This window comes from Malaclemys terrapin, chromosome 1 (genome assembly GCF_027887155.1).
Source record: "Malaclemys terrapin pileata isolate rMalTer1 chromosome 1, rMalTer1.hap1, whole genome shotgun sequence".
Lineage (NCBI taxonomy): Eukaryota > Metazoa > Chordata > Testudines > Emydidae > Malaclemys > Malaclemys terrapin.
In genome coordinates, this window is record NC_071505.1 from 135,591,438 (window position 1) to 135,612,589 (window position 21,152).

At 52.6% G+C, this 21,152-nt stretch overlaps 1 protein-coding gene across 1 annotated transcript in view; it reads left to right on the forward strand.

The window, feature by feature from the left end:
- The window catches only part of A2ML1 (alpha-2-macroglobulin like 1), a 37,997-nt gene that overhangs the window by 4,271 nt on the left and 12,574 nt on the right, over window positions 1–21,152 (forward strand). Inside the window, exons 3-23 of the mRNA XM_054040196.1 lie at window positions 3,667–3,829; window positions 5,351–5,403; window positions 7,508–7,528; window positions 8,443–8,602; window positions 8,879–8,963; window positions 9,524–9,647; window positions 10,029–10,143; window positions 10,714–10,823; window positions 11,141–11,308; window positions 12,601–12,831; window positions 13,788–13,851; window positions 14,064–14,209; window positions 14,485–14,634; window positions 14,842–15,027; window positions 16,235–16,331; window positions 16,540–16,684; window positions 17,153–17,381; window positions 17,799–17,925; window positions 18,376–18,497; window positions 19,577–19,628; window positions 20,915–20,998. Of these exons, the coding sequence (XP_053896171.1) occupies window positions 3,667–3,829; window positions 5,351–5,403; window positions 7,508–7,528; window positions 8,443–8,602; window positions 8,879–8,963; window positions 9,524–9,647; window positions 10,029–10,143; window positions 10,714–10,823; window positions 11,141–11,308; window positions 12,601–12,831; window positions 13,788–13,851; window positions 14,064–14,209; window positions 14,485–14,634; window positions 14,842–15,027; window positions 16,235–16,331; window positions 16,540–16,684; window positions 17,153–17,381; window positions 17,799–17,925; window positions 18,376–18,497; window positions 19,577–19,628; window positions 20,915–20,998 (2,632 nt within the window). The remainder of the gene's footprint in view (window positions 1–3,666; window positions 3,830–5,350; window positions 5,404–7,507; window positions 7,529–8,442; window positions 8,603–8,878; window positions 8,964–9,523; window positions 9,648–10,028; window positions 10,144–10,713; window positions 10,824–11,140; window positions 11,309–12,600; window positions 12,832–13,787; window positions 13,852–14,063; window positions 14,210–14,484; window positions 14,635–14,841; window positions 15,028–16,234; window positions 16,332–16,539; window positions 16,685–17,152; window positions 17,382–17,798; window positions 17,926–18,375; window positions 18,498–19,576; window positions 19,629–20,914; window positions 20,999–21,152) is intronic.

The window sequence follows — 21,152 nt, forward strand, 5'->3', positions numbered from 1 at the left end:
CACCCACTTCATGTATGGGGGGCAATGAGGAAGTTGAATGAAACCATTTTATTTTCGTGTGTGTGTGTGTGTGTGTGTGTTCTCATTGTTGCCCAAAGACAGCCCCAAAATTCAGTTCTAGAAGCCTGCAAGCAGGATCCTCGCTAGTTGTACAGAGCAGTGCACTGACAGGGTGTGCGCCCACATTCACTAACAGGTGTGGTTAATGAGCAAGTCCAGTAATAATAAGGCCCCCAGGGAAAGGGTTTTATTATAAACAAACTCTCTGAGTGGTGGTGGTAAATGTTAGATAAGAAAGCTGAGCAATGGGCTCATGGTCATGTGCCCACTGAGTCAGCTCTAGTTACCCCTCTCCCCCTCCCGCCCAATGAATACAAGGAGAGAGAGCAATGGTACTGGTTTGCAGCAGTGCAAAGACTGCTCTGTGCTTTGCCAATCACTGAAGAGCAAGCTGTTACTCTTGGTCTCTTATCCCCTAGGGTGACGAGACAAAGTGTGAAAAATCAGGACGGGGGGGTGGGGTGGGTGGGTAATAGGAGCCTATATAAGAAAGACCCAAAAATCAGGATATCTGGTCACCCTATTCCCCCCCCCCCCCCTTAATGCAGAGTAACTGAAGTGTAATGGTCTCTGGGAGGACGGCAGCACATGATGTTGATGTCACTGGCAGGGTGGAGCTGGGCTGTCTGGGGCATTTAATAAAGTAGGTATTGTGTTGATTATTAGTGCTCACAGATTCCCTTTGTGTGTTCCTCCTCTTCTCACCTCATGCCTGGCAGCTCCCAGCACATGCCCTAGTAGTTGATACTGCTCTAGGTGTGTGTAGGGTTACCGTATTTCAACACTGAAAAAAGAGGACACTCCACGGGGGCCCTGGCCCTGCCCCCGCCCCTTCCCCAAAGTCCCTGCCCCAACTCTGCCCCCCCCTCTGAGCACCCTGCATTCCCCCTCCTCCCTCCCGCTCTGATCTTGGTTGGGGGTTGCTAAGTGCTTCCGTGCTCCCCACTCGCCCTGCAGCCTCTATGCCCCTGCAGCCTCTGCGCCCCCTGCCTTTCCTGCCCCTGCAGCCTCTATGCCCCTACCTGCCCTGCTCCTCCTCGCCCTGCAATCTCTGCGCCCCCTGCCTGCCCTGTCCCCCCGCTCACCCGGCAGCCTCTGCCTGGTGGGGGCTTCAGACGCTCATCGGTGACTGGGGCGGCATGGGTCCCTGCAGCCCCAGCCGCAGCCTCCTTCCTGCCGCCGCCGAGCACGTTCCCCGGCCTGTTGTCCCTGCCGGAAACAGCTCTGTGGCGCCGGGGTCACAGAACAGGTCCCCCAGTGGCCAGGGGGTCCCTGCCCGCAAGGGAAGCCTGAGCGCCCCTCCCTCCCCACCCGAGCTCGCTACAATGTAGCCGGGGCAGCTGGGCTGCACTGCGGACCCGGCAGATCATGCTGGGGCTGGGCAGACCCTGGCTTATGTCTCCCTATTTCCCCGGACATGTCTGGCTTTTTGGAAATTCCCCCCAGACGGGGATTTGAGCACCAAAAAGCCGGACATGTCCGGGGAAATCAGGACGTATGGTAACCCTAGGTGTGTGTTCATTTTGATGCTTGGTGAAGGAGCCACAGGCTGGTAACTATTGTCTTGTTCTGTCCATTGAACAATGACAAAGGCGAAATCTGTGCAGCTAATGGCTCTAGTGAAGCCCTAACTCAGCACATCTTTAATTTGATAAATACTCTTCACCCAGCAATAACCTGAGGGAGATAGCTGGAGCCCACTTTCACCAGCTTCTTGACACTTCCACAGTATGTAACATAGGGTTACCATATTTAACAAATAAAAAAAGAGGACCCTCCATGGGACCCTGGCCCTGCCCATTTCCCACCCCAGCCACGCCCTAACTCCGCCCCTCCTCCCTCCCACTCCCAGCCACATGAAAAGGGCTGCCTGAGCGCTACCTGCTTCACGGTTTGCCGGGCAGCCCCCAGACCCTGCGCCCCCGGCCGGCGCTTCCCGAGCGCAGCTGGAGCCCTGGAGGGGAAGCGCCCAGCCGGGGGCGCAGGGTCTGGAGGCTGCCCGGCAAACCGTGAAGCCGGTAGTGCTTGGGCTTCGGGCAGCCCCCTTGCCTCCAGAGCCCGGGAGAGGAAGTGCCCGGCCGGCGGCTGGGGTCCGGAGGCAAGGGGGCTGCCCGAAGCCCATAGCGCTTAGGCAGCTCGGCTCTTAAACAGAGCTGAAGAGTCAGGGGAGGAGCAGAGCCGCCGCGGGAGGGGAAGTGCCCGGCTGGCATTTTCCCGGACATGTTCGGCTTTTTGGCAATTCCCCCCGGACGGGGGTTTGATTGTCGAAAAGCCGGACATGTCCGGGAAAAACCAGACGTATGGTAACCTAGGGTTACCATATTTTGTGCCTCCTAATGGAGGACACTCCCGGGGGCCCCGGCCCCGCCCCCAACCCCGCCCACGCCCCAACTCCGCCCCCTCCCAAAGTCTCCGCCCCCTCCCCTGCTTGAAGCCTGAAGCAGGTAAGGGGGAGTGTGGGGGGGAGGAGGCGCGGCCCAGGCTGGCCCCCGGCGGCTCCAGCCTGGGTCGGCTCGGGCCCTGGCCGACCACCCCCGGCTCCCAGCCCCCCGGGCCGGCTCCTGGCTCCCAGCTCCCCGACCCCGGCCCGGCTCCCAGCGCCGCGGGCCGGCTCCCAGCTCCCCGACCCCGGCCCGGCTCCCAGCCCCGCGGCTCCTGGCTCCCCGACCCTGGCCCGGCTCCTGGCTCCCCGACCCCGGGCCGGCTCCCAGCCCCGCGGGCCGGCTCCCCGCCCCGCGGGCCGGCTCCCGGCTCCCCGCCCCGCGGGCCGGCTCCCGGCTCCCAGCCCCGCGGGCCGGCTCCCGGCTCCCAGCCCCGCGGGCCGGCGGCTCCCGGCTCCCAGCCCCGCGGGCCGGCGGCTCCCGGCTCCCAGCCCCGCGGGCCTGGCCCGGCTCCCAGCCCCGCGGGCCGGCTCCCGGCTCCCAGCTCCCCGGCCCGGCTCCCAGCTCCCCGGCCCAGCTCCCAGCCCTGCGGGCCGGCTCCCCGACCGCGGGCCGGCTCCCGGCTTCCAGCGCCGCGGGCCGGCTCCCGGCTCCCCGACCCCGGCCCGGCTCCCTGCCCCGCGGGCCGACCCCGGCCCGGCTCCCAGCCCCGCGGGCCCGGCTCCCCGACCCCGGCCCGGCTCCCAGCCCCGCGGGCTGGCTCCCAGCTCCCAGCCCCACGGGCCGGCTCCCGGCCCCGCGGGCCCGGCCCGGCACCATGCCCCCGGCCCCGCACAAAGAGGCCCCGGCCGAGCCTCCCGATTTTCCCGGACATGCCCGGCTTTTGGGGATTTCCCCCCGGACGGGGATTTGAGCCCCCAAAAGCCGGACATGTCCGGGAAAATCCGGACGTATGGTAACCCTAGGTAACCCTATGTAACAAATCTATATGCAGCACCTAGGAGCTACAACTACCATATAAGTTACACTCTCATGTGTGTTCTTGGAGCTGAAGGAGCTCCAAGAACACAGACCTCTTCAGCTAAAGGAGAAATCACTCAGCTGGCCGCAGAAGTAGGTTCCTTATCTCCTCTGTGGATTACTCATTAGTGGGCAATGTGATCATTAATTTCCTCCACCAAGGATTGTGCCTAATTCTCCTAATGTTGTTTCCTGTGTACCCCAGGTCCCACCTCCTTCAGGGGGCACTGAGGAAGTCGCTACCATTCAGCTGTCTGGAGGTGGGGGCAAGAGCAAGATAGCTGAGAAGAAACAAGTCCTGATTCAGAGGGCCAGCAACAGCACTTTTGTGCAGACTGACAAGCCCATCTATATGCCAGGACAGTTGGGTAAGAAGGGATCTGCCCTGAGGGATTTCCTTTCTCTGTGTTTGTGTGCATGCAGATGTGCCATTGGGTGTGTGTATATGTTCCTAGAGAGGTGCAGCTGTGAGCGTTTTTTCTTTGTTAGTGAAAATGAGCATAACTTGCAGATGAGACTGTTTGTATGCACTCGTGTTTGCAGGTGCGTGGGCATGGGCAAGTGGTTTTTGGTGCATGTGTGTTTGCAGATGTACACTTCAGGTGCATATGGTGAGGTATTTGTCTACAAGCTGGTACATAAGCAGTGTTTACCCTCAAGTGAGTACACGTCTGCAGATCTATTCATGCCTAGAGGTGTGCAGAGGTCTGCAAGTGTTACGAGTGCATGGTAGCTGAAGGGCTATGTGTGTTTCTGCACCAGTGTGCGCATGTTAGTTTGCAAGTGTACACGTGTCTGGAGATGTTCCTTCACAGATGTTGGGGTGAGTAAGCCAATGCCAATGTATCTGCTGGTGTGTGCAACTAGTCTAGAATTCTTCCTTTCCAGTGAACTCCCTGAGAAGCTGCGCAGCTATCCGCAGAGCTGCGGCCTGTTTAGGGGGAGGTGGTTTTTCTCTCTCTCTCCCCTTTCACAACCCCTGACAAACAGATTAGTTTTCTTAAAAGGTCTCTCAGGCTCCTCCCACACAGCCAAAATAAACTCATCCCATTTCACACAGAAAACACTTGTTGCCTTTCAGCTTCATCTCTTCAGAACCCTGTGAAAAGCTGAAGAGGAAACATGAGAACTGCCAGTCTGACGTTTCCACTTCAACTTTTTTTTTTAAACCCAGGAACCCCTAAACTTAAATAGACAAACCTGCAGACCCCCAACCAGAGGTGATTGTGGGGGAGCACACAGGATCCCCCCCGCCACCCTCCCTGATTTCTGCCTTTCATTGGCTGTGCTCCCTGCAGTGCTGATGTAGCAGGGCAGAGGAGTGGTGTCTCCTTGTCTAGCTGCTACCTGCTCATGGAGTCAGTGGCTGTGAGGCAACTCCTTCTGGGAGATCTTTCTTCTGCAGTGATGCTGCAATTTTGGGTTGCGCCTCTCCTCCCCCAATCCAGACCAGCTCAGTGGCCCGCTGAGGTGAGTCAGGGAGGTGGCACTCCATCCTGGAGCCCCATCACATGAGGTTGAAGCTTGACCCCGAGCCCTGACACCCAAGGCTGAAGCTTGGTCCTTTGGTGGACCCCCTGAAACCTGGTTGTAGACCCTGGTTGAGAACCAGTGCACTAGAGCCACCTCCACACCACACTTCCCCAAAATACCTGCTGAGTTCTTTTTATCTTAGCTACATATTTCCCCCCCCCCCCCCCCATCCCTGTCTTCAAAGCCTGTCAAGCCCTCAAATACTTAATGCCTCAGAAACTATGAGGCTTCAGGGAACATGTTGAAATGATGCCTTGAACCTGTGTATACAGCTGGGATTGGGGAGACAGGCTTGGATCCTCACGTGAAGATTAGTCTAAAGGCATTTTATTTATTTATTTTTTTCCCCATTGCAGTGAGGTTTCGAATTGTCACTTTGAACAGCAATTTCATCCCACTGAATGACAAGGTGAGAAATGTGGTAGAGGAAGAGGAGAGAGGGAGATAGGCTCTCCCCACACGCTACCTTCTATCTTTGCTTGTGCCCTGGGGGCAGAGGGCTTTATGCCTCAGGAGTACCAATCTGGGATCTCCTAACAGCTGCAAGAGTTTGAATTTTCAGAAGGAATCTGGGATTTCCCCTTTGGTTAAACTCCCTTCCTGTTGTAACCCAGCCTTGGCCCAGATCCAAACCAGAATCAGGTGGCTTCTGAGACCTGCCAGCACTTAGCTGCCTACTGCACCTGGCCACCTCATTCCCCTGAGGTATGGGGAGCTGCTTCAGGAAATCGAACTGTAACAAATATGGTGGTGTCCTGTAATATCCTGGATAAACCTTATGGAATTAGGTTAAACCTTACTGAATTTAAGTTTAATATATGGGGGGGTCTAATGTATTAAATGACTGGTTTATGTATCCCTGTGAGCCCTGGATTGTATGTATTTCCATGGGAAGGGTAAATACAGCCCCTCCAGGAGCTGGGAACAGTGGGGGGTGCTTAGGCAAATTCATTCAGGCTGTCACCCCTCCAGAGAAGCGCCACCACTTACAGAGGCTCACATGTGCTAGCTCAAGATGGATTATGCAGAGACCAGCAGACAATGAAAGGATTGGGGATAGTTTAAACTCAGGCTATTTGACTCAGGGCCTTCTTTCTGCTCCAGCACACGGACAGGATCTCCTGTCCAAGGGGGGCCCCCCTATCCTTAGGGAAGGGTTGGAAGGACTTTGGCCTATCATGACCCCCGTAAGGCTGGGTTCTTGTGCTGAGCAAAGGGTGTTAGGAACTTGAAGCTACAGGGAAACCCCGGAGTGGGGTTTTGAAGGACTGGTCTCCAACAAGGGCTCTGGCAGGAGTTGGGGGTGAACTCTGCTTAGTTTATTAACATGCAGGTAGGTTCTTTTGTTTTCTCTGTAATACTTTCAGTATAAAATGTGCTTGCTTAGAAGAAGCTGTGTAGTAGATTAACTGTGGTAATTACACTCTAAAGAGAAGGTAAAACAGGCCTGATTAGGCAGTCTCTTTGCTGGGGATATCACCGTGTAGGCAGGGAACTGTTCAGCCTGGAAACAACCTGCTCAGGAGCAAGAGAAAAAGAAGTGTGTGTGTGTCTCTCCCCAAGAGCAGTGACAGCCGGGGAGCCAGAAGCCTAGAGTGGGGTGCTCTTGCTGGACCATAGAGAGGGAACAGGGGAAGCTGCTCTGAGCTGTGACACAGCCACCTTCCCTGAAGCTGCCTAGGAAATTGTTTAAGAGCTATTAGCATAAAACTAAAACAGGGAAAAGCAGCCAGCCAAGCTGAGGAAAGCGCACAAGGCTCCTCCAATGCTGCCAAATGGGACTCTTCCTCCTGCAACCTCCCCTGGGGGCTGTGGGAGGTGTTGAAGCAACTTTGGAAGTTTGAAAAGGGGGTGGGGATCACTAGCTGCATACTTTCAAGCCTTGTAAGGAACAAGAGAGGTTGATCTGAGCTCACATTGCTGGGAGGCACAGGCACTGACTTTCTAATGTGCCAGCACCCCACACTGCTCCAGGCTTCTTTCCACCCCCGCTCTGTTCCACCCTTCCTCCGAGCATGCCCCGCCCTTGCTCCTTCCCTCCCCCCCCAGCGTCTTGTGCATGGCGCTGAACAGCTGATCACTGGCACCTGGGAGGTGCTGGGGGGGAGGGGGAGGCGCTGATTGTTGGGATGGAGCTGATCGGAGGGGCTGCCGGTGGGTGCTAAGCACCTACTGTTTCCCCCCCCCCCCCCCCCCCCCATGGGTGCTCCAGCCCCGGAGCACGCACGTAGTTGGTGCCTATGCTTGGAGGGTCCTGTTATTGTAACAAAACATGTGCCATATATTGCACACTGTGGTCACTCAGAACTTCATGGCAACAGCAGGGCTAGAACTCAGATGCTCCTGCTGTGAATGCCCAGGCCCTGAGCACAATCTGATGGAGTTAAGAGTAGGGACAGATTTGGCCTCAGCTCTGAGGGTGGAGGAGATCCCAGCCCGTGCAGCAGTTCTGTTCCCCGCAATAGTGCAGCAATCGCTAATGGGAATTCTGTCTGTCTGGTTTTCTCTTTCAGTACCTGCTGGTGGAGCTGAAGGTCAGTGGCCCCCATATGCATACTGAGATGCCTCTGTTCTCCATTCGTTTCCCTTCACACACAAATGAGAGATCAAGACTGTGACTCACTCAGGTCTCCTGCACCCACGCCTGGAGGGTAGCTGGCCCTGTTCCTGCAGCTCTCGGCTGTGAGACGCGTGCATTGGAACTATGGTCTCCTGTGCAGCAGTACACACACTGTAGTAACCTGCAGGGGGTGCCAGACTGGACCCCCTCACTATTCCCATCTTCCCACCAGCACCGACAGAGACTAGAAACAGGGTCTCCCTCACAGCAGCAGAGATTGCTAATCTCTAGGGAAATGGAGCCTGGGGGATCCTGGCTTCTCCAGCAGCTCCTGCTGCCCAGGGGGAATTCCCAGACTGGGGCTGACAATCCAGCCTCACTCTCCCACCCTGCAGTGCAGAGCACTGATCTGCTGGGGTCGCCTAGCCCCGCCTCCACAGCTTCCTCAGTTCCTGCCAGCCCATGGAGAGCCAGAGACCAGGACAGGGAATCAAACTCCGGTCACGCACAGTAAAGAACAGTGCGAACTGTAGGGCACCCAGAGCCCAGTGTCAGCAGCAATTCTAGCCCCTGCCAGCTCCAGGAGAGTGAGACCAGGTCAGGGAATGGGAGCCAGGTCTCCCACCTAGCAGTGCAGGGCACTACCCCTAAGGCACAGAGTTCAGCCTCTGCAGTGCTCACAGCCTGTACTGGCCCCTGGAGAGCAAGAGACCAGGCCTGGAGCCCTGGTCTCCTGCCTGGTCATGCAGCGCACCACCAACCTTCAGAGGTGCTGGACCCAGCCTCTGTAGCACTCCCAGCCCCTGTCTTCCCAAGGGCTGGGCTGCATGGGGAGTAAAACAGGGAGGATGGGCTGCATTTTAATTCTGTTTCTGTCCGTGGCATCAGGATCCTGAGAATAACCGGATTGGCCAGTGGCTTAATGTGAAACCAGCACAAGGCATTGTGCAGTTGTCCTTCCAGCTGGCAGCCGAACCGCCCCTGGGAACGTACACCATCAACGTGGACAGTGGGAAGGCCTACAGCATCTTCAGCGTGGAGGAGTACGGTATGGAGGGGAGAGCAGCAGGAGCACTCCACTCTCTGACAGTCCCAGGGGAATCCCAGCCTGAGGAAGCCCCCTCCCTATCCAACCCTGACACAGACTCTGCAAGCGAACGCTTGCCTTAGAGAGGACACCCCCCTCCCTTCTCTCCAGGGGAATACTGTCTCTGGGAGTGCTGCACCCCCACAACACGCAGACACACACTGCTCCCTGAGCTGGGTGACAGTCAGCCAACCTGTTCCTTCCTTAACTTCTTGCATCTTATTTCTCCCTCTCCAGTGCTGCCCAAATTCAAAGTGGTTGTGGCTGAGCCCACTCGGATCTTCACATCGGATACGTCTTTTCCACTGAAAGTTTGTGGCAAGTACGTTTCATGGGGCTCTTGTGATGGGAGCGCACAGTTAACGTGCAAATGTACCAGCTTATCTAGCTCAGTGGGTGGCAGGGATTAGCTTTGCCTCTCTGAGAGGGTCTGCGTTGTAATAAGGATCTTCAGGGAAAAGGTGAATGCATTTACAGTGGCTCTCCACTCTTCTTCCACGCGGAAGTCTGTCCATTCTGCAGCTTCCTCAAAACACCATTTAGTTAGTTATCAGAGTAGCAGCCGTGTTAGTCTGTATCTGCGAAAAGAACAGGAGTACTTGTGGCACGAAAGCTTATGCTCAAATGTGTTAGTCTCTAAGGTGCCACAAGTACTCCTGTTCTTTTAGTTAGTTATTTAAATCATGGAGTGTCCTCCCCAGTTAAAGTGCAATAGGAAGGTGTGAGTGTGAGAAAGTGGAGTATATCAGCAGAACTGTGGGGGGGGCCCAGCACTGGAATAGCAGGCACATACACCATAGTGCAAAGGAAGAAGGCAGGAGTGGACTAAGGACACCAGTGGCAGATAGTTTCTTTTTTTTTCTTGTTTCCCTTCTCTGCCAGGTACACATACAGAAAGCCCGTCCAGGGTACAGTCCAAGTCTCTTTGTGTCAGACAGCATATACCTGGTACATAGACAGGACGGAGTCAGAGCCCACGGACATCTGCCAGAATGTCACAGGACAGGTGAGGAGGGAAATGACCTAATGGAGATGTAGGAGCATCTAGGGAAAGAGGAACAGCAGGGCAAAAGAATGAGCTAGAGAGGGAGAAATTCTAACCAGGAGCAGTGGGCACTTCTGGAAGGACCCAGCTGCACAGTACCCCTCGCACCACACTGGAGCATTTGGCTTAGTTCTGCTGACTCGGGAACAGCAGTGCCTCCTGCTGACTCAAACACTCCTCTACTCCCTGCATCATTTGCATGTCTCCCCTCCACACTCTGACAGAGCCTGCCACTGCTTCACTTCTGAGCTCTGACACAATCACAGGGTGGCTGTTCCTTTCCTCTTGTTCCTTGAGTATGTTGTCAGCAAGTGTCATCAATTCTCATTGCCTGTTTTCCAGACTGATAAGACCGGTTGTTTCTCAGCCTCCGTGGACTTGGCATTCTTCAGCCTAGTCAGCCCTAGGTACAGCCACAATATAAACCTGGTAGCCACTTTGGTGGAAGCTGGAACAGGTAAACCCTAGCATCTGCAAAGCTGTGTGTGTGCGTGCGCGAGAGAGGGTGTCTATTGCTTCTCTCTTCCTTTATAATAAAGTTCTTGGGGAGGGGGTGAGGGTGGAAGAAGGAAATGTTGACCGAGAGTGATCTCTGAAATGGACTGATGACCCCCCCAACACTTAATGTTTTTGTGGTGCGTGTGGGCACATGCTTAGCCTGCCCCACTGTCTTCTATAGCTTGGGCCATTTCCCACTAAGTATACACTATTGGGATGGTGGACTAGTCCACTGGCCACTGATGGACCCTGAAATTGTCTTTTGTAATAAATGGGTTGGTCACTGGCAGGCAGGAGACTGTTCTACCAATCAGAGTGGAGTCTTTAGCCATGGTGCTCATTCACAGGTTATCAACATGGGGATTGCAAAGAGGTCTGGGGGGAAGGGGGGTCATGGCCTTCCTCCCTTGCTTTATGGCTAGATGGGAGGGGTGGTCCCAAAACTTTTCTGTTGTAACCTGGTGTGGCAGAGTATGGCAAACCACTGTGTGTTCATTGGCTCACTGTGCATCTTGTCTTTCTCCCATAGGCGTGGAGGCAAACGCTACCCATGTTGTGTTTATGTCTGAGCAAGCTGGGTCAATGAGCTTTGAGGATTCGGACAGTTACTACCACCCGGGGTACCCCTACAGCGGGAAGGTAAAATCTATATGGGGTGGAGCTTCTGAGTGGTCATCCAGGGCAGCCAAAGTACGGTGCTTTACATAGTGCCTCTAGCAGGTGACAAAAACATAGGATCCTGTAGCATCGTCTCCTAGAAATTCCCATTTTTAATTTTTCCCTAGAGGTTACCTCTGTCTGTTCCTCAGCCCTGCCCTTCTCTTTAGAAGGAGCCAGCCTGCTCTGAGCTTTCTCAGCCCCACTGAGTGTCTCTCCTAGAGAGTCCCTATTCCGGTCAGTCTCTCCTCAAGAGTAGGTTTTGCTGGTTGAATGTGTGCATGATTCTCTCCCTGCAGATCAAAGCCCTGGACCGAGAAGGCTCCATACTGAAGAAGCAGCCCATTTTCTTGGTTATTAATGCTGGGAATACCCAGTCCCACCAAAATCTCACCACCGATAGCACAGGGGTAGCTACTTTCATTTTGGACACAGCTACCTGGAATAGAAGTGAGGTCTCTCTGGAGGTGAGTCAAATTAGGTACAGTGCTGCATCCAGGAGCTGACAAAGACATTGAGCACTGGCAAGGCTCCACACAATTCCCCTTTGGGTAGGCCCTAGAAAGTCTCTTCTCTGTATCTCTCAGGCCCTTGATCTGAGGGTAATTCTCATCACTAGGGCTGTTGCCATATAATACAGAGTTTCTCTGAGGTAGGTGTGAGTCCCTTAACTCTGTACATTGTGCCATCCTAAAATCTGCTGTTTCAAATGGAGGAGACTTTATTCCCTTCCCCTCCTGTGGCCATGTTGTGTAGTTCTGCTGGCGCAGAATGGCTCCCTCCTTCCCATTTCAATAGTGGGTGAGTTGACTCTAAGGTGTAAAAAAGCCCAGTTTTTCAAAGATTCCCGTCTGGTCATCTAACATCCAGCCCAAGGACCTGCTCTAATCATCATCAAAAATACTGCTGAATTTTCATCAGATAAGAGCTACCTCTGTGCACAGAAAACTGGCCTTGTTAGCCCTCTATCCACATCTACAGATAAACAAATGCCAGCAGTGTGGCTAAATGGCTCCTGTTGAATCCAGTTGTCTGTTGATAGACATCCATGTTTTTAGACATCCAATAAACTATTCTGCTCCCTGTTAAATTTTCTTATTGGCGTATCTTACACATCTGTTAAGTACCTAAGTGGATTCATGGAGAACAGGGGACTTTCCAAACCAGATCAGTGCTGTGATCCACCATCTATTCCAGTATCTTGTTTGTGATCGTGGCTAAAATCAGATACTTTAGTGGAAGCAAGAAATCCAGTAACGGACAGCTATGCACTAACTATCCATAGGGGAGGTTTCTTCCTAATTTCAGGCAGTTAATGATTGGCTTCAGGCTATAAGCCACTTTATAACAAATGTATATAATTTATAGATACAGTACACAATATATAATTGTTATATGATAATACATGCCATTTTAGATGCTTAAGGTCTATTTTCATGTCTAACACAATCATGTCTTTTGGAATCCAGTCCACTTGCTGTAAAGCACTGTGGGATTGTAACAGATCCATGAATGCCCAAGAACAGAACGAAGGCCCTTCTCACCACAGAGGCCCTTCTGCTCTAAAGCACTGGCCTCTAGTGCTTAAATTGGAGGAAAATCTGTTTAGATGTACCAGTATAACATCTTCTGAATCACACTTGAGCTGTACTGATTCCATCCAGCAGAGGGCAGTGTATATATACACACATGATGGCCAGAACATTTACAGTGCTCTGGAGAAATGCAGTCATAATTATTACCTTTATTTCTCTTCCAGGGAAGGTTCAGGCTTCTGGATCTGGTGTATGAGCCTACAAAGATCCGTCAGTACTACCTGAATGCTTTCCTCCACCTGAAGCCATACTACAGCGCCACCAAGAGCTACCTCAAAATCCAGCGGCTGCGGGGAGTGCTGCCCTGCGGCCAGAAGCAGGTGGTCCAGGTGGATTACAGCATTGACCGAATGGACCTGGGAGGCAAAGCTAGAGAAATCCTCTTCTCCTTCTATGTGAGTGCCAGTGTAGGCCAGGGGCTGGGGGACAGAGATATTGTGGGAGGTGCCAAGTGGGGGTCTCAGGAATAGGGGTAAGAGATGCCATGGTGCTGAGAGCACCATGGCTGTAGCTCTCATCAGCTGTGGCTTAACCCTTGAAGCACTGAAGAGGAGCATACTTTTTCTTCAACTCCTCTTCCCCTGTTCCACCCTGCCCTATCACAGCTCCTCCAGACAGCCCAGCCTCTCCTAGCTGGTGATCCCTCCCTCTCCCTGTGACAGGACAGCAAACCCCCTTCTACCTTCTTTGCAATTCCCCAGCAAGTGCCCCAACCCAGTTCTTTCCTGCTGGTTTACTCCTTTTTGCCTGATCCCCACCAAATCTTGCTCTGACCCTTACAAACATCTGCTCCTGATGGACCCACCTTCCTTCCTTCCTTCCTTCCTTCTGGAAGCCCTCCCAATCTCCCCAGATAAGCAGTTGCTACCCAATATGCTTCTTGAAGTGCTGGATTCCCTTTCCTGAATCTGGACATGCCCTCCCATATGAACCCCCTTTCCCAATCCCCTAGGACACTTACTTCCCCATGATCTGCCTTTTCCTCCTGTTCATTCCTGAACCAGCACGCTCAGTGCCGCTCACCTCCCCACTGCTAGAAACCATCCCCAGTCTCCCTCTCCCTACAAAATGTGCAGTCCCCACAGAACAGGCTTCTTCTCTCTGGTCCCTGGACATGCAAGTCCCTTCCCTGCTGCCAAAACCCTCCCACAACCTGCCTCCCCTCCTCTCTGAAACCCTCCCCTCTCCCAGGGCTAGTGTCCCCCATGTGACTTCATCCGTCCCATGGTTGGTGGTAATCTTTGATCTTTGGTGTTTGGGATTTGGGGGGACATGAGAGGAGATGGGAGAAGGTACCTGACCTGAACACCTTCTAAGATCTCTCTCTCTCTCTCTCCTTCTCCTTCCCTAGGTGGTGGGGAAGCGGAAGCTCATTGAGGATGGTCAGAAACGTGTCGATATCAAGAAGAATGGTGGTAGGTCCACAGCTACCTCTCCCAAAATGGGGGAGCAAAACCCCTCCAATGCTGGGCTCTAGTGACAATTCAGAGCCCAGAAGGAGGCACTGAGGGAGGCAGCATGGAATGGACTGGACTGAAAGGGGGATGGGGGGCTGAGGGAGGGGCTGAGATGGGCAGGATCTATTAAAGCTACTGACAGAATCTCCCCTCTTCCTCTCTCCTCCCAGGGCTAATGGGCTCTTTCTCCATCCCTCTCACCTTCACCTCCCACTTTGCTCCCGACCCCTCCTTGGTGGTTTATGCCATGTTCCCTGATGGGGGAGTTGTTGCTGACAAAGTCCAGTTCACAGTCTCCATGTGCTTCAAGAACCAGGTGAGGCTCTGGCCTGAGGAGGCTGGGGTTGGCACAGGTGCAGGAAGAGGGGAGGTGGGTAGCGCAGAGATGAAAACACTTCAGTGCGTGGCATGTGCACCAATAGAAAATGCAGCTGAGGCACTGGGGGAGCCACGACTAAACCCTTATCTTTCCCCTTGAACACAGGAATCATTTTTTTTTTCTCTAATTCATCCCTTTTCTTGCCCTTCCTTTTTCCTGCCTCTTTGCTCCCATGTTTCTGGCTCTGCCCGTCTTGGGATCCATCTGTCCAGGTCAACCTGGAGTTCTCACAGCAGCAGGACTTGCCAGGGGCAATTGTGAATCTCCAGCTGAGGGCGGCTCCCAACTCGTTGTGTGCCATCCGAGCTGTGGACCAGAGTGTCCTGCTCCTGAGGCCAGAGAGGGAGCTCTCCAACAGCAGTGTGAGTGGCTCACTGTGATGGACTGAGGGATGGGGCAGAATGATGGAGAAATGGTGGAAGCTGGGGCTCTGGGGTGAATGGGGGCATCTGTGTGGGGGAAGGGGTTGGAGGTAGGAGCTAGGGTGAGGGATGAATGGCAGGTGTCTGTGTCTCTGTCCTTGCTATCAGCCCTTTGTTTGTTTCCTTGGCCCATGTGTGGTTCTGCAGGTGTATGGGATGCTCGATTTCTCAAATGGAGGTTACCCCTATCAAGTTGATGAGTACGATGATTGCTATATATCAAGGCCATTTCCAATGCCTGTCATCAACCCTGTGCCAGTGGACCGCAGCAAACGTTCCATCATACCAAGACCTTGGTTTGACCAAGGGGCTGACTTCTTTAGCTTCCTAAAGGTGGGTGCCTTTATACTCTTCACCAGCCTCTCCTTAGGCCTGGTCCCCACTAAGTCCCCACTTCGGACTAAGGTACGCAAATTCAGCTACGTTAATAACGTAGCTGAATTCGAAGTACCTTAGTCCGAACTTACCGCGGGTCCAGACGCGGCAGGAAGGCTCCCCCCGTCGATGCCGCGTACTCCTCTCGGCGAGCTGGAGTACCGGCGCCGACTGCGAGCACTTCCGGGATCGATCCCAGAACATCGATTGCGTGCCGCCGGACCCTCCGGTAAGTGAAGACAAGGCCTTAGTGTGAGGAGAAGATGCATGGCCTCCGTTCTGAGAGTCTGGGCTCATAGATCTATCAACCAACCAACTAGGAAGTGCAGGTCTGCTCTGAATATTGTCTGCATTAAAACTTCACCCTGTTGTTCCATCTCTGTGACTTCAAAACAGTTTTACTCTATGTAGAAATAAAAGCAGAGTCAGGCTGGTTCTTTCCTGCTCATGCATCATCAGCAGTAATAAAGATCTGCGGGACATATTATGTCCTAGGTGTATGGGGCAAATAATCCCTGGTGTATTGCTGTTGAAGTTAGTGGAGTGACACTTAGGGTTGTGTTTGAATCTAAAAGTCTCTGAGTAAAAGCAGGTGGGATCGATATGTGGTGAGTTTTGAGTCATCCAGTTGCAAAACGATGAGTGTGTGTAGTTTTTGTTTTGGTTTGGTTTTTGTTTTTTTTTTTTTTTTTAAGCAGAAGAAATGCTGTTGCTGATTTTGGAATTTTTCACTCTCACTGAACTCAGAGATTTTTCAAGAGTTCAGTTTCAGCAGCTCTTGTTTAATCACCAGATTTATACCTGGGTGGAACAGGATTGTTGCCTCACGAGTTCCACAATAAACAATGGCTGTGCTAGAGTAAGGCACTACTGTGTCTTGATCAGCCAAACTGGTTAATAGAAATTCTGCTGCTGTTGACCTAGGCAAGGGCAAGCGAGATGACCAAGGAGCTCATGAAATCAGTGTGCCTGCCAAGGTGTCCTAGTTTATTGTAGACCAGTGCAGAGAGAGACAAGGGAGGCAGGCGAGATGGGGATTAGAGAAAGCAGAGGGGACCATGTGATGCAGTCAAATAGTTATACTGATACACAGGCAGAGAGACACTAAGCAAACTTTAAACTTCCTTTTTCATATTTTGTTTCTTTCATCTGTGGTTTAACACAGGAGATGGGACTGAAAATTTTATCAAATGGCAAAATAAAGAGACCCCAGGATTGTCGTTCCTATCCCATCTGGTACTACAAGAAAAATATTCTAATGGGTAAGGAGTTCCTTACCTTTTTATTTGATTGTCCTGGTCTATTACATTTCCTTTCTGCTCTCTTAATCCATGTAATTACTGTCTGGGAATAAAGGGTTAATCTCCATCTGAGTTCCTCCCCTGCCCCCTACTGGACTCTATTGTCCCAGTGCCAGTCTTTTCTGTGAGTAAGCAGCCACATATCAGGTATTGTCTGACTGACTTCCAGAGGCACCCATGCCACCTGCTATTATGGAAGATTCAGGACGTGTCCCTGTGGTGGAATCTCCGCCTCCATCAGTGGTGGAATCCAGTGAGTCCCAAATCCGTGAGTTTTTCCCCGAGACCTGGATCTGGGAGCTGTATCCCATTGAGTAAGTGATGTTTAATCCCAGGGAGGGTGCGGAGAAATGCAAGGCTTTGTGCAGGCAGTGTTTGGCGGTGCTTCTCTGAACCAGACCTCACAGGCCTTTGAGACTGGGCTGGTTTAATGTTCTAGAGAACAAATCTGCTGGGTTTTAGGAAGGGCTGTGGGATCTAGGGGTTAGAAGAAAGGATATGTGGGTTCTTTTCTTGGTTCTGGTACAGACTCACTGGGTGACCTTGGGTGAGTCACTTCCCCTCCCTGTGCATCAGTTTCTGCATTTGTAATGTGGGATAACGACCTACCCTGCCTCCCAGGGGGTGTTGGGAGGATTAATGCCTAGAAAGCTCTATAAGATACTGGGATGGGAGATACTGGAGATAATCATAGTATCATTTATTTATTGTCAATTTTTCCTGTCCATTGGGGATCTCCCTTCCCCCCACCCCCCCCATATCATGATCTGATTTCTCTGCAGAAGTTCAGGTAAGAAGCAGGTCCCAGTCACTCTCCCTGACACCATCACAGAATGGAAAGCCAGCATGTTCTGTACCTCAGAGAGCAGCGGCTTCGGGATCTCCCCTACGGTGGGGCTGACGGCCTTCAAACCTTTCTTCGTGGACCTGACCTTGCCCTACTCTGTGATCCGCGGAGAATCGTTTACACTGACTGCCACTGTCTTCAACTACCTGAAACAGTGCATAAGGGTGAGGAAGCCCTCGCACTCTGGTTAGCCTCTTCTGGGTTAGGCTTTACCTGTGTGCCTGTAAATCCTTCCCCCCTGCCCACAATGGATCCGGAATCAGTATCAAGAGAGCCACGTGGATTTTTACCCTTACACATTCCCCAGGGAACGGGAGCTAATCCCATGAGATCCAGAGCAAGTTTTACCTCCATTACCGATACCAGGAAGCCAGGATGGTGCTTCGGTACATTGATGGGATTGGATTGCTATGTGTGTGGGAAGCTTGCTCTGCTGATCCAGTACTTTTCCCCTGTTGCTAAAATTCCCTATAAAAGAAACTAAATAAGCTCAAGTGTCACCCATTTTCTCCCTTGCCTCCTATGCCTGATCTTCCACTCATGTCCCTGACTGCTCACCCCTTCCCTGGTCTCTTGTGCAGATCCAGATTACGCTGGCCAAGTCAGAGAAGTACCAGGTAAAATCATGTAAGGGCTGTGAATACACCAGCTGTCTGTGTGCTGATGAAGCCAGGACCTATTACTGGAACGTGACAGCCACCAAACTGGGTAAGGAGAGCAGAGACGAAGGGAAGAGAACACAGGAATTGCTGTACCAGCTCAGACCATTGCTCCAAATAATCAGATTCCCACCTTGTTGTTGTAGCTAGACTAGGCATCTAACTAATTCAGTATCCTCCTGTCATACTGGATGAGACCACTGTCCCACCTCTAGAACTCCATTGCTATCCCTGATATTTCAGAATATGATGGTCCCATACCCCTGTTCTCATAGTGCACAGGGCTGTTTGTGCAAAGCTGTCCCTGGAGTGGAGAAATACAGATCACTTTGAAGCCTTAGGTGTGACAGCATATTCCTCTTACATCATTGTCTTGGCTTGCACAGAACTACAGATGTCATCAGTTTTCTGTGCACTGAACAGTTTTGCCTGGATGGGCAGGTTTGAAATGGAAGCTCTGAAGAGCTTGGTTTTTTTTTGTTTTCTTTTTCATTGCCAGGTGAGGTGAACTTCACCATCACCACAGTGGCACTGCCCAGCAGAGAGCTCTGTGGCGGTAGGAAAGTGACGGTGCCAAATAAGGGCCGCAGTGACACCTTGATCAAGCCTCTCCTCGTCCGGGTGAGCCTGCCGATCCAGAGAACAGTGGGGGGGAAACAAGATATCACACTGTTATCACTAGTGCTCTTGCCAGCAGTTCCATCATTCTGCTGTCCTGAATTTCATAGACTCCTAGAATTCAGACCTTGTCTACACTAGAACTTTGAATAATCCACACCACTGAGTGACATAGTCTACTGACCTAAGTGCCAGCATAGACAGCGCTATATCAGTGGGAGAGTTGCTCTCTCCGAAGCAGCTACTGCCTCTCATGGAAGGTGGAGTAATTAAGCTGACGGGAGAGCTCTCCACTGTAGTACATCTAGTATAGATACAGCCTCAGAGTTGGAGAAAGCTCTACTAAGTCACCATTTCCATTCCCCTGGGCCCAGTGCAGGATGGCTTCCTACAGTCTGTTCTCCAGGGTTTTGCCCAGTCTAGTTTTAAATGTCTTGAGCAAGGGATGTTCCACCCCATCCCTTGGGGAGACCCTTCCACATCTCACTAGATCTCTCCCTGTTAGGAAATGTTTCCTCAGCATCCAGCCAGAAATGTGCATCTTGTGCTCAATGTTGTTCTATATTCTTTCTTGTCCTCTCATCCCCAGTTCCTCTTCTTCTGTGTTGGAGTTTATATCTCTCCTAATCATCGACAGGTGGCTATCCATCCTGAACTGAGTTATATAGATCCAGTTAATTTAATCTTCCCTCTTAATCTATCTAGAGCCCCTTAATCGTTTGTAGCCCTCTTCTGAATTCCCTCCAGTTGATTGGCCTCTTTCTGGTTCTGAGGTGTCTAGTCCAAGAACTGAACCCATTATTCCAAGTCCGAGCCCTGTACCAAGGGACGGTTCCCTTCTTGCTCCAAAATGTGACAACTGTGGTCCCAAAGTGCCCAGAGTTGACTTAAGGAGTCCAGGAGTGGCCTCTGCCCCTCTCTCTTCACCCGTGTATCACTTCTTGCTCTGTGACTGAATGCCCCTTAGCATGCAGCTCAAAGTCATGAGGTTGCATGTATCTGAAGACTGGACATGGGTGGGTGGGTTTTTTTTTTTTTTTTTAAATTATGTCTTTAATCAGTTTCTTTGTTTCTACTGCCAGCCGGAGGGCGTCCTGATGGAGAAGTCTCACAGTTCCCTGCTCTGCCCAGAAGGTATGGGTTGCATTGGACCATGGGACAGGATCACAGTGGCCACATTCCCTTGGGTTTGGGGAGAGAGTGTCATCTATGCATAGACGTATGGGCTGGGCTGGCATTAGGAAGTGCAGGGCCCATTTCAAACATTTTTGGTGGGGCCCCGGCAGGGATGACTTTATTTAAAAAAAAAAAAAAAAAAAAAAAAAAAAAAAAAAACCGTAAAAAAAAAAAAAAAAACCCTTTCATTTCTTCCATGTATTATAAATAACAATTATATATTACATACATTGCTGGCTGGAGGCAGGGCAAGGGCAGGGTAGAGACTGACTGGAGATGGGCTGGCCACAGGCAGGGAGTGCGGGGCCGGAGGCAGGGCAGGGTGTGCAGCAGGGGCTGGCTGCGGGTGCAGGGGGTGCGGGAGACAGGGGCTGGCTGTGGGCAGGGCAGGGTGGGGCAGGGTGCGGGGATGGTGCAGGCAGGGGGGGGGGCAGCAGGGGCTGGCTGCGGGCAGGGCAGGGGCTCCCCTGCTTCTACCGCCCCGGCCCTTTAAATAGCTGCCGGAGCCCTGGGGAAGCGGCGGGGCTCCAGCGGCTATTTAAAGGGCCAGGGCGGTAGAAGCAAAGGGAGCCCCGGACTTTTTAAATAGCCCCGCAGCCCTACCCCAGGGCTCCAGAAGTGGGGCTCTGGTGGCAATTTAAAGGGCCTGGGGCTCCAGCCCCTGCTGGGAGCCCCAGGCCCTTTAAATTGCCCCCTCGGGAAGCCGGGTCGCCCCAGTACAGCGTACCGGCGGCGGCAAGGGCACGGGGCCCGATTCACGGGAATCGGCCTAAAGCCAGCCCTGCATATGGGGAGGGAGAGCACTGGCTGGACAGCACTTACCAGGACGTTTGGTCTTTGTCTTGCTGAGCCCTGTGATTCCAGCAGGGAATAGAAAGGTGGGATTTTTCCCATTGGAATATATACATGAGGACCTGTACTTCCTGAATGTGTGTCTACCCCCTGCATTCGGTGCCTCCTGCAGTGGATTCTGGTGCAAAGACCCTGAAAGGAGGTGGAAAAAACCAGAACTGTCCTTGTCCTCATTCTTCTTGGAAGAGACACTTGAAAGTCAGTACATGACCCATCAGGACTTGCTCTCCTCCCTCTCTCCCTGCTGCTGCTGGAGTTATTGGTCCATATGCCAGGAGCTCTCAGTGTCTTGGAGATCCATTACTGCTGAGAGTGGCTTATTGTGTTTCTAGCTGTGGGGTCTCGTACTCCATCTCCTGTGTTGGCTCACTCCTTTCTGTTATAATTATCAGGGAATTCTGCCTCTGACTCGGTCTCCCTGCAGCTCCCTGAGGACGTGGTGCTGGATTCAGCCAGGGCCCAAGTGTCTGTGCTGGGTAAGGAATCCGTCTGGAGGGTGATTTAGTATAGAGCAGGGTGGGGAGCCTGTATGAGGGTGTGAGCAGACTGGACGTGTTTTGGTGGCTGCATGGGTTGGTGTGTGTGGGGGAGAAGGGGGCTAGAATGCTGATGAGGGGCAAATGCTGCAGC